At 48.2% G+C, this 12,035-nt stretch overlaps 1 protein-coding gene across 11 annotated transcripts in view; it reads left to right on the forward strand.

Annotated features, from left to right (window-relative positions):
- The window catches only part of EEFSEC (eukaryotic elongation factor, selenocysteine-tRNA specific), a 197,712-nt gene that overhangs the window by 57,939 nt on the left and 127,738 nt on the right, over positions 1–12,035 (forward strand). For 10 of the 11 annotated variants that reach the window (XR_014232246.1, XR_014232247.1, XR_014232248.1 and 7 more), the window contains exon 2: positions 3,808–4,015. The exons of the other annotated variant lie outside the window; for it this stretch is intronic. Coding sequence is in view for 3 of the 10 variants with exons in the window: in XM_082345253.1 (XP_082201379.1) it covers positions 3,808–4,015 (208 nt within the window). In the remaining 7 variants the exon portion in view is untranslated. The remainder of the gene's footprint in view (positions 1–3,807; positions 4,016–12,035) is intronic. 11 annotated transcript variants of the gene reach the window in all.

Below are 12,035 nucleotides of genomic sequence, written 5' to 3' on the forward strand. Positions count from 1 at the left end.
GGCCCGTCTTGTCTTTTTCAGAATCCCTAGTATTTCCCCAGAATGAATCAAACAGTGTCCTTCCCAATTCCCACGAACCCAGGGTAGGAAATCATTCTGAGACTAGAGGGGCAGAGTGAGCGAGTGGGTGGGAAACACAAGTCAAAAACTTGCAGCTCACAAATGACCCTCTATACTTCTCAGTCTATCAGAGCTTTTCATCTAGTTGTACTGACTACAGAATCCTTTAAAGGTTTGCAGAATAATTATAACAGGGTTAAAGTTTCTCAGTACTTTTAAAAATTACAATTTCCAATTCTGTAGATTATATATCTTAATCATTTCAGAAATAAAAATAAAGGAAAACTTACAAAGGTCAGCATTTAACAAGTTATCTGTGAGATGCAACTTTCCTTCTGGGACTAAAGGGGGAAAAATGTGTTCAGGAAAAAAGAAGTTTTCTGCTGGAGAAACTGAATATAAACATTTAAACATTTTAGCAAATCAGATATTTAATCCAAATTTGATTTTTAATCAGAAGCTATGGGCATCCGAAAAAAGGGGAAATAATATCAAATTTAAAATAAAGAAAAAAGAAATTTAACTGGTGACATTAAGTATTCACTAAGCGGTGCGAATGCACCGTTATCGACAATGTAAACCGCAGTGGAAGTTGATATCCTGCTATCACCACGACCATTTCCCAGTACACCGACTCCCCGCGTGTGGCAGCCTCCTCAGTCTGTGCGAGGGGACTCGTGGGCGGAGTCGCCGGAGGGGACACATGCAGGGCTGTGGGAAGCGCCTCGGGCACAGGGGCCTCCAGGAAGTGCGCTGCTGGGATGGTTCTTCCTGGCGGAGGAGGGAGAGGAGTGACCGCCACATGGAACAAATACTGCCAGCCCCCAAATCCAGCAGACCCATGGGCCCCCACAGGGACCTTGGTAAGTGCCAGCCAGTGGCCTGGAGCACTGTGTCCCCCAGGGCGCAGGCGATCCTGCAAAGGGGGCTCCCCCACAAGCACCCTGCTGGACTCCCCCAGACCAGCAGTGAGCCGCCTGAGCGGGACCGCCTGGGCAGGACTGGACATCTCCCCTGGTCACCCAGGTGCCACGATGCATGAGCTGCGAAGCCTGGCTTCCTCTTCTCTGGGAGAATGGGGAGCTACACCAAATGGGCCAGAAGGAGAGCAAGCTTCAGGCGCCCCGGATTGGATCCCGTAGGTGACGAGCTGACCCAGCATCCAGCAGAACCAGCGTGCCGCCCGACTGGCGGGAAACCCCACAGTGGCTGCCTAACCCCAGTGCCAGGCACACGGGCCGGGAGCCGAGCCGGGCTCGGGACTGCACGCGGCTGGCGGCAGACAGAGGCCCTGGAAAGGACGCCGCTCTGTCTGCACGAACTGCCCACACTCACCATCCCAGAGGGGTCACGTAAAAAATCTTTACAGGTCGGCGGATGTGGCAACACCGGGCCTGCACCTGACATGGCCAAGGAGCACTTTTACCCGGGGCCCTGCAGCTCCCCGTTGCCCCCTACGCTGGCATTTGTACTACCCGCCTGGTTCCTGACAGCACGTCAGCTTGTGACTTCTGCCTGATGTGCGTCAGCTCTGACCCTCACCACAACCCCACGAGGAGGAGACCCTCCCGTTCTAATAGAGAGAACTCTGAGGTCAGGTCACACGACAGTGAACAGCGGAGGCAGGGCTAGAACTCGGAGCCGCCTGAATTCAAATGTCTGCTTTTTCTATTGCCAGCTGCCTTTTGGCCAGAGTCCTGCATTCCTGAGTCTCTGGGGACCCTACGGTGTCCCGAAGAGCAGGTGGGAAAGGGCCCGAGGACGGGAAGAGGAAGGGGAGTGGACAAGGTGCAAAGGCGAACGGGCAGTGTCCCCAGGACAGCCCCGAGCCTGGGCACAGTCCCTCATCATCACCCGACGAGCCCCGGAGGACAGCAGGGCAGTGTCAGCGGAGGAGGAACAGGAGAAACAACAAAGAGAGCCATGTAAGACACAAGGAAAAACAAACAGCGAGGACGAGACAGCAGCAAAGACAGGTGCTGGAGCCCTGCCAAAAGGAAGAGACGCCAAAACCCAATACATGGCTGGAGACTTGCAACGAAACACCCGCAGAGCTGAGTGGGGAGGGTGCTGGCCGAGAGCGCAGGGTGCTTGGTGCAGAGCCCTGGGTGCCCACCCTCCCTTTCCGAGCCTCACCGTCCTGGTCTGTAAATGGGGGAAAGCATGTAACTGTGACTCAGGGACAATGGGTAGCCGTCCAGATAAAACTCAAGTTAGATCTCCATCGTGCACTTTACATCAAAATAAATTCCAAATGGATTAAAGTTTGAAACATAGACATTTAAAACTGTACAAGTACTGGAAGAAAACACATGAAAAAATATATATAATCTGAAAAGTAAAAAAAGTACCTAGGTAAGATACCAAACCCAGAAACAAGAGAGAAAAACGGAAAGACTGACCATTTCAACATAAAAATCAAACATTTCTGCATGGAAAAAGTCATAAAAGCCAAAGATAACTGGGGAGAGAAGCCTAAAATGCGCCTTCCCCACAAAGGATATGCTCCTCAATGTTTAAAAAGTTTCTTTAAATTGGCAACAAAGAGCAACGAGCCAGTCCAAGTGGGAAGCAGTTATCAACAGTGCCCGTGCCGCACCCGCAGCACCTCCTCTGGGCTCCGCAGTGTTTAAAAAGTTTCTTTAAATTGGCAACAGGGACTTCCCCCTGTGGTCCAGCAGGCTTAGACTCGGTACTCCCAATGCAGGGGGCCCCAGTTCGATCCCTGGTCAGGGAACTAGATCCCGCATGCATGCCGCAGCTAAAGACCCGGCGCAGCCAAATAAATAAATAGAATATGGAAAAAATAGATTAAATGAATGAATAAATAAATTGGCAAGAAAGAGCAGCAATCCACCTGAAAGGAGAAATGGTACTAAGAGTGCCCATGCACGCACCCTCAGCACCTCCTCTGGGCTTCTGTAAGTCGGCAGCAAAGAGCAACAGTCCAGCCAGAAGGGAAAGCGGTATCAGTGGCAGTCCTCTGGCCTCCGTCCCACCCTTCAGGGCAGTCGGAGAGGCCAGGTCAGAGCAAACAGTGCGCAGTGCGTGAGTTTCACGGGCAGGCGGAGGGCGCTAAGTGTCCTGGGGAAACAGGGCAGGAAAAGAAGGCTCGGAACGTATGGGAAGCGGGCGGGCTGCAGTCCTGATCGAGCTGTCCGGATGGGCCTCGTCGAGGGGAGATACTTGAGCCAGGACTCAGAGAGGGCCGGCAGTTTACCCCTGGCCAAGCGGGCCGGGCAAGGGGAAGGGCTGGGGCAGAGACCTTACGGGTGGCAGGGGCCCAAGGACCAGCAGGGAGGCCAGGTGGCTGGGGGACGTCAGACAGGAAGCAAGCAGCTCTCATCAGCGTAAGATGCCAGCAGCAAGAAGCAGCTTGAGACTACGCTGAGAGCTGGTTTTCACCTCGCGGGCTGACACAGTGACACTGGCCACAATGAGAGGAGCTGCTGCGTAGGGAGTCGTCGCCCTGCCAGCCCCATGACACGCACGGGCTCCTGGAGCCCCCAGCAAGCCTGCCGGGCTGCGCGTGTAGAGATGAGGGGAATCAGGTCACAGAACTGGGAGGGGGCCAGCGTTCACGGTCGAGCAACTCCCCCGCCTGGTGCTGGGAGGTCGTGGCTGTCGTTCGCACCCCGACACCCCCAACTTTATCTTGGCTCATTTTGCTGGACCTAGGGCGTCGGGCAACTTTCTGCAGAGTCGGCTGCCCTGTTTCCTCCCTAACCTTGTCCTCTCTTCTCCCAGGGGCCCAGATCATCGATCTGATGATGCTGGTCATTGACGTGACCAAGGGGATGCAGACCCAGTCGGCTGAGTGCCTTGTGATTGGGCAGATCGCCTGCCAGAAGCTGGTCGTGGTGCTGAACAAGACAGACCTCCTACCCGAAGGGAAGAGACAGGCGGCGATTGATAAGATGACCAAGAAGATGCAGAAGACCCTAGAGAACACCAAGTAGGTTTGCTGATGAGAGGGCCTCGGGGCGCACCTGCTTCCGCCGACCCGGATGGGGCAGGCAGGGTCCCGCCGGGCGCTTGCTCGCACCCCGGGTGGAGGCTGCAGTGCTGTTGCAAGAGGCCAGAAGAGCCAGGAGCACAAGGAAGCCACAAGAGGGTCATAGGAAGGGCAGTCCAGCTCTGCACCGCGTTCGGAAACCCAGGCTGCCCGTGTCTTGCCGGCTCACCGCTGTGGGGTGTATCCTGCGGGAGCAGTCAGAGCCGGGCACCGCCCAGACGGGTCCAGGTGTCAGCCACAGGCCCCCCCCACCCCTCCCCATCCTGTCGGTGAGGACTCAGTCCTGCCTGCTTGCCACCTGCTTAGCTGCAACTCGGTTATCGAAAGGGAGAGGTGCGTTTGGGTGATGAGCAGATGTGTCTGTCACAGAGGCTTATGAAGTCGTATGGATGGATGGACAGGTGGATGGACTGATGGAGAGGACACGGAGAAAGGCCAGATCACATGGCCTGTAGTATTTCATGCCAAGGGGTTATGATTTCATCTTGTGGGAAGTAGGGGCGGGGGGGGGTGGGGGGAGTCCAGGGGGCAGCAGGGAGCCTACAGGGAGAGGACGGCAGGGCGGCCCGGGAGGTCCAGAGCAGGAGGCCCGCCGGCCCTGTCAAGCTCTTGCTGCTTACCGTCGAGGTCTGCGGGGGCAGGAGGGTGACAGTGCTCCCGGGCAGGGCGGGGGAGGGGAGGGGTGTGGGGACCGCGGGGCAGAAAGCCACCTGGGCACTCGGGCAGCCATGGGCATGACTTATTCCCACGTGGTCCGGAAAACGAGGAGACACTCTGTTGAGCACACGGTGTCGGCAAACCTCCTTGTTTTATCGGCTCCTCTCCTCCCCCCGGGCCAGCGCCTTTTGATCAATACTAAATAGCGGTCACCGGGCGACAGTGCAGCTTCCTCTTTGCTATGCAGCCCGAGACAATATCCTGCCTTGGCCACCTCTCCTTCTCCTGCCTGTGGAGGGCACGCCAGTGGAAATGGTTTTGTTTCCCCGTCATAAAGATTGATGCGCCTTCGCATTTATGATTTTTTTTTCAGATCTAACACCTGCAGCTCTCCCTCAGAATTCTCAAGTTGGTTAAATTAAAGCTTCAGCCCTGAGAATGGGCCAAATATGTCATAAAAGATTTCCTAGTGCTGCTTTTGTTAGCAAAATTCGTCAATCCGATAAAATCGACACATTTAGATAAGTGTTGCATAAGAATTCAGACTTTGTTATTCCCAGCGGAAGTGGATATGAGACTGTAAAAAGGAAGATAAAAAATTATATCTTCTTTTTAGTGAGTTATTTGATCTCCCTGCCGTTTTATTTACTTGTCAGAAAGGGGAGACCAGGTCCTTTGGACTCCTGCATAAAAGCCCAGCACAATGTCAGTGTCATTTGCTATAAACAAGACCTTCTGGGAAGGGCTTAGGATACTATTAAGGGTAAATTAATATCAACTATTTCGATTAGTTAAATTTAAAGAAAATTCTCACTTACGGGTTTAAATTACTATTCCTATTTTAATTTATTGGTTGAAGGTCAAATCACAGCCTTCCTCACACATCCAGAGGATATTGGCCACTGAAGGGCCTTTGACACCTCTGCTCTCCTCATTCAGCACGCACAGGGCTGGAAAAGCTCCGGTAAGGAAAGCTTAGTGGGCCGATGGGCCCGGGCCAGCCAAGGCAGTCACCTCGTAGAACTTAGCTGTTACCTCCGTGCAGCCGAGAACTTCTTTTTTTTTTTTTTTTTTTTAAAGATTGATTGATTGATTGATTGATTGATTGCTATGTTGGGTCTTCGTTTCTGTGCTAGGGCTTTCTCTAGTTGTGGCAAGCAGGGGCCACTCTTCATCGCAGTGCGTGGGCCTCTCACTATCGTGGCCTCTCTTGTTGCGGAGCACAGGCTCCAGACGCGCAGGCTCAGTAGTTGTGGCTCACGGGCCTAGTTGCTCCGCGGCATGTGGGATCTTCCCAGACCAGGGCTCGAACCTGTGTCCCCTGCGTTGGCAGGCAGACTCTCAACCACTGCGCCACCAGGGAAGCCCCGAGAACTTCTTTAAATCATTTTAAATGTGACGATTTCCTTTTCTTATGGTCCCTTGTTAGGTAAATCCTTTGTAAATGCTGGTCCAAACGTGAAGAAACTTTCTATCTAGAAAGGAGAAATTTAGACTGCTGAGCTATGTACATATCAACACCTAAAAAGTGTTAAAAAAACAAAACTTTTTTTTTACTATCCAAAGAGTAATTGAAAGAACCTTTGGAAAATAGAGAAAAGGAGTTAAAAGAAAGTGGAGACCACCCAAAGGTTTCTCAGAAGAGCAGCTGCTGACATTTTGGTTTACTCCATTCCTGTCTTTTCACCGTGCATAGTATCACCCCCACCCTTTCTTCCACATTCAAAAAATCGTAGTAAAATATACATAACATAATGTTTATTATTTTATCCATCTGTAAAGGTACAATTAAGTGGCATTAAATACCTTCCTAACCTAATAACCTAATCCTTTTTCATGATCCCCAGCATAAACTCTGTCCCCACTGACCAGTCACTCCTCCCCCCCCACCTCCCCCAGGCCCTGGTAACCTCTGTTCTGCTTTCTGTCTCTGTGAACTTGACTGTTCTGGGGACCTCGTATAAATGGAATCATGAAATGTTTGGCCTTCTGTGTCTGGTTTGTTTCACTTAGCATAATGCTTTAGGTCCATCCGTGTTGTAGCATGTGTGAGACTCTCACTCCTTTTTATAGCCAGATAGTATTCTATTGTGTGTATAGGCTGTAGTTTGCTTATCTGTTCATCTCTTGATGGACACTTGGGTTGTTTTCTTTTGGCTGTTGTGAATGATGCTTCTGTGAACATTGGTGTACAAATATCTATTCCAGTCCCTGCTTCAATTCCTTTGGGTGTGTACCTAGGAGTGGGATTCCTGGATCACATGGTGATTCTATGTTTAACTTTTTGAGGAACCTCCATACCGTTTTCCATGGCGGGTGCACCATTTTATATCCCCATCAGCAGTGCATCAGGGCTCCAGTTTCTCTACATCCTCGCCAACACTTGTTGTTTTCCTTTTTTCTCATAGCCATCCTAGTAGGTATGAAATGGTATCTCATTGTGGTCTTGGTTTGCGTTTCCCTAGTGACTGATGTTGAGCATCTCTTCATGTGCTTATTGGCTACCGTATGTCTTCTTTGGAGAAATGGCTATCAAGTCCTTTGCCCATTTTTTAGTCACGTTGTTTTTGTTCTTGAGCTGAAGGAGTTCTTTATATATTCTGGACATTAATCCCTTGTCAGATTTGCAAATGTTTTCTTCCATTCTGTACGTTGTCTTTTCACTTTCTTGATAGTATTCCTTGATGCACAAAAGTTTTAAATTTTGATAAAATCCAATCTCTTTTTTCTTTTTTTTTTTGCCTGTGCTTTTCGTGTCATAGTCATGAAATTGTTGCCAAATTCAATGTCATGAAGATTTTCCCCAATTTTTTTCCTAAGAATTTTATTGTGTTAGCTCTTAAGTTTAGGTCTTTGATCCATTTTTAGTTATTTTTTATGTATGGTGTATGTTAAAGGCCCACCTCCATTCATTTGAAGATATCCAGTTTTCCTAGCACCATTTGTTGAAGACTGTCCTTTTCCCTTTTGTCCTTGTCAAAAATCAATTGACCAAATATATGTGGGTTCCACTGGTCTCTGTCTGTCCTTATGCCAGTACTGCACTGTTTCACTTACTGTCCCTTTGAGGAAAGTTTCCATTGGGAAGCTGAGTCCTCCAACTTTCTGCTTCTTTTTCAAGATTATTTTGGCCATTTGGGCTCCTTGCAATTCCCTCCCATTGGAATGTGAGGATCTGCTTTTCCATTCCAGCAGAAAGTGATGGTTGGAATTTTAATAGGGACTACATTGAATCTGTAGATGGTTTTAGGTAGAATGGACATCGTAACAGGAGTAAGTCTTCCAATTCATTGACACAGATGTCTTTCTATTTATTTAGATTTTAAAAAATTTCTTTTATATAGGTTTTGTAGTTTTTGGTGTACAAGCCTTACATGTCCTTGGTTAGATTTATTCCTAAGTATTTAATTCTTTTAGATGCTATTATAAGTGGAATTGCTTTCTTAACTTCCATTTCAGATTTTTTTTGCTGGTGTATAGGAACACAAGTGACCTTGTACCCTGCAACTTTGCTGAATTCAATTCTCCCTCTTTAAACATATAATTGTAATCATGAAGTATTTACATTTTTGATTTCTGCTTTTATTACTTAACATTATATAGAGTAGTTCTTCACGTAACCATCACCCTGTTCCTGACCCTTTGAAATGGCTTAAGTTTTCCTTCTTGTAAGTAAATAGTCCTGGGTGAACATCTTTGACCATCATTAAACTTTGTCTGTATTTTCGGTTTTTCCTCTTGAGAGAGCCCCAGGTATGGGGTCACTAGGTCAAAGGGAAGGAGCCCTTTAGAACCTTTTGTGCATCTCTGTGTTCTTTTCCATTTCACACAGGTGCCAGCGGTGAGCTCTAGTATCTAATTTAAAAATATATTTGGGGACTTCCCTTGCCGTCCAGTGGTTAGCACTTTGCCTTCCAATGCAGGGGGTGCGGGTTCAATCCCTGGTTGGGGAGCTAAGATCCCACATGCCTCGTGGCCAAAAAACCAAAAGATAAAACAGAAGCAGTATTGTAACAAATTCAATAAAGACTTTAAAAAAATATTTTAAAAAATATATATTTGAAACATTTAGGATAGAATGTTGTTTTACTCTTGTTATAATATGTGATTCTTTAATTACTGGTAAGGCTGAACATTTTTCCTTAAGTGTATTAAATAATTGTGTTTTTGTGTGTTTAATTTGTGCCCATGTGTTTTGTCTATTTGCCTCTTGTGATTTTAATGCTTTTCTTTTTGATATTCAGGAGTGTTTAATATTAATAAGGATGTTGTTATTAATTAACCCTTTGTCTATCATATTTCCTACAAATAAGTCTTTTGCATTTGTTGTTTGTCTTTCTGTTTCAGTTTCTTTTTTTTTTGACATGCAGAAGTTTCTAATTTTTATGTAGTCAAGCTCTTTGTTTTTCTTTGTGATTTCTTTATCTCTGAAAGCATTTAAAATTACTCTCGCATAAGCATTTATCAGTGTTAACAGAAATAAAAATAGAAGATAAAAATGTACCCACAATCTTCCCAATGCAGCGAATTAAAGTGTTTTTTCCCTCGGAACCCTGTCAGTCTTTCCCACCTGTACATAGTTTGAGGTAGTTGTTATTACAACATTGACACTGTTCTGTGTTCTAGGCTTTTTTGTTTATCTTTCCACTAAACGTTATTGTCTGACAGCATCCTTGGTGCATCTTTCTCCCAGACTCCCTCTGTGTTTCCTCCTGCTTTTAAACCCTTTCTTTTCCCTTGTTTATGTTTTAGCCACGGCCGGCTGCTTAGTGCCCGCCTTCTCCCCGGGGATTGGGTGGGATGCCAAATCCACGTGACCTGGCTCCTGCCAGCGGGCTCCTACAAGGAGTGCATTCCGTACCTGCTCTACGGCTGACTCACTTTCTCTCTCAGCGTTGGTATTTCTTCCTCTGTAAAGTAGGAGCTGATAAGTCCAGCCTCACAGTGTTTATTATGAGGGAGCATTTGATACGGAGACTGGCACATCGTAGGGGCTTAGTAACAACAGCTGTGACGTGTGGAGCACCTGTTGTGTGCGTGGCCCTGTACTAGGGCTTTCCTGAGTGCAATCAGTCAGATGCTCACAGTTACCCCAGGCTTTTGTATCTGGCTTGACTGGTGAGAAAAATAAGGCATAATAAGTATCGCTGTTTTTTTTTTAGTATCACTATTTTGAATTCTGCTATTCCAAACCTAAAACATAGACTCTCTTTGTTTACATCTTTTACACGAGTTACACACACACACACAGATTCATGCGCACTTTTTTTTTTTTTTTTTTTTTACTGATGTGAGTTGTTTTTGTATGTTGATGAAGGTCAGCCTGCGTGCACAGTCAGCAGGTCTGGGCCCAGCTCACGCCATGAGGTACCACAGCTGCGCCGGGAGCGGGGTGGGGTGGGCGGCGAGGGGTGCTAGGAACAGGAGGTGCCCTCGGCTGTGCTCTGGGTCAGCTCCCACCTGGGCTGTGGGGCTGTGCTCAACGCTCTTCCTGACACCCCTGGCGGGAGCCCCGTGTGCTCCTAGAGCCCAGACAGCAGCCTAGGTCTGAAACCCAGGCAGGAGGGGCCTCTTGTCCCCCGGGGCTGCCAGCAGCCAGGATGCCCCATTGTGTGGCGCGCTCAGGAAACCAACAAGGCCAGCTTCTCTGGAGCCTGGGAAAGGGCCGGACACCCAGCCCGAAACGCGTTTATGTTTTGTTACAATACATTGCCCAAAAGGGTTTGGATAAACAATAATTGAATTTCCGAAAGCTTTATGGTTAATCGCTGGAATTCTCAGAGCACGCTTTTCCCCTTCTGCGGCCCTGGGCCTGGGGCTCGGAGCGCAGGCAGAGACGTGCACATGGGACGGGCCCTGGCTCGGGGCGGGTCCTGGCTCACTGACTCCGAGGCCTGAGCCCCCGCTTCAGTCTAAGGGTGGGCTCTTCCAGGGAACTGCCGGATAGGAAAAATAATGATATTTCTCTGGGAAAGGGGCTTTGATGGAGCTCAGACACATTCTGCCGCTTTCAGTGGCTGTCAAGCTGCTGTTTCCACTCTGAATACAGACTCCAGTTATTAAGGCTACTGCAGAGTTGGGGAGGGCTGGGTAGGAATAAGGCAAGTAAAAATGCCACAAAGTTCCCTTATTCTTACTGAGATTCAGCTGTTTTCCTCGACTAAACATTCCATAGATTGCTGCAAGCCTTTGGTTAATTTGCAGAGTTCTGAAAAGGTTGTTTCTGATCATTTTCCCAATGTTCTTATTGCCTTATGGAGAAGAGCCTTTTCGAATGTCTTCACTCCACATTTTGCTGATTTTTCAGTTTGTTGAGTCTTTGACCTGTACCTCATGAATTTATCCCAAATCCAGGCCAAGAAAAAAAAAAAAAAGTCATATCCACCAACATATTTATCACACTAGTGAAAAATTTGGGATGTTCTAAATGAGTCACTTTGGGGGGAAAGCATGTGAATTCTGAGTTGCACTATTATGCAGCTGTTAAAAATGAAAGCGGAGGTGGCGGGGGGGGGGCGGGGAGGCGGGAGTGTAACATGGTGGTCGTGAGCCCTGGTTCTGGAGTCGGATGGGGTGGAGGTTGGCTCTGAGACTGATGGCAGTGACTTGGAGCAAATTAATTCACCTCTCTAAGCCTCACTTTCTCATCTGTAAAGTGGTGCCAATTCCATGGTGGTTTTGTGGGGTTTCATTGAAAGCGTCCAGGTCATGTGCTTGGCTTAGTCAAGTGAGTCTTATTATTATCATTGCTGTTGTTATTTTTCAATAGAAAATTCTTTCCGATGTAATGGTAGATAAACTAGAAGGATATGAAATTGTATGAATATTGTAACCAAAATATGAAAAAAATAATTCATCGGCAATGCACGGAGAAACCAAGGCTGGAAGAAAGCACACCACAGTGATGGGATTATGGGTTGTATATTTTCTCTTTTCTGTTTTCTGGTGTTTTGTTCTCCAGTGGAAAAGGTAAATGTATACTCATAGTTAGAGTCTTTTCTTAAAGAGGCAGGCTCTCCAGGCGGCTGGGAGGCTGTGGAGGGGGCCTCCGGGCGGGTCTGGCAGGGACTTCTCAGTACCTGTGCTTGCCGAGTCTCTGCAGGAGGCCGGGCTGTGCCCCGTGGTCCTCTCCAAGGGCGTCTTTATTCAGGGGCCTGGGGCCCGGGCTTCACCGCTCCTCCTCAGGGAGCCCCCTTCCTAACTTCTTTTGTTCAACGCAAGGCATTCCCTTCGGGCCTCCATGACCTGGTCTGCCAGGGGGGAGCACAGCGCCACCGCCCCTCTCGGCGCCTTCGACGGGGTG

Source organism: Balaenoptera borealis (genome assembly GCF_965194805.1).
Source record: "Balaenoptera borealis genome assembly, chromosome: 12".
Classification (NCBI taxonomy): domain Eukaryota; kingdom Metazoa; phylum Chordata; class Mammalia; order Artiodactyla; family Balaenopteridae; genus Balaenoptera; species Balaenoptera borealis.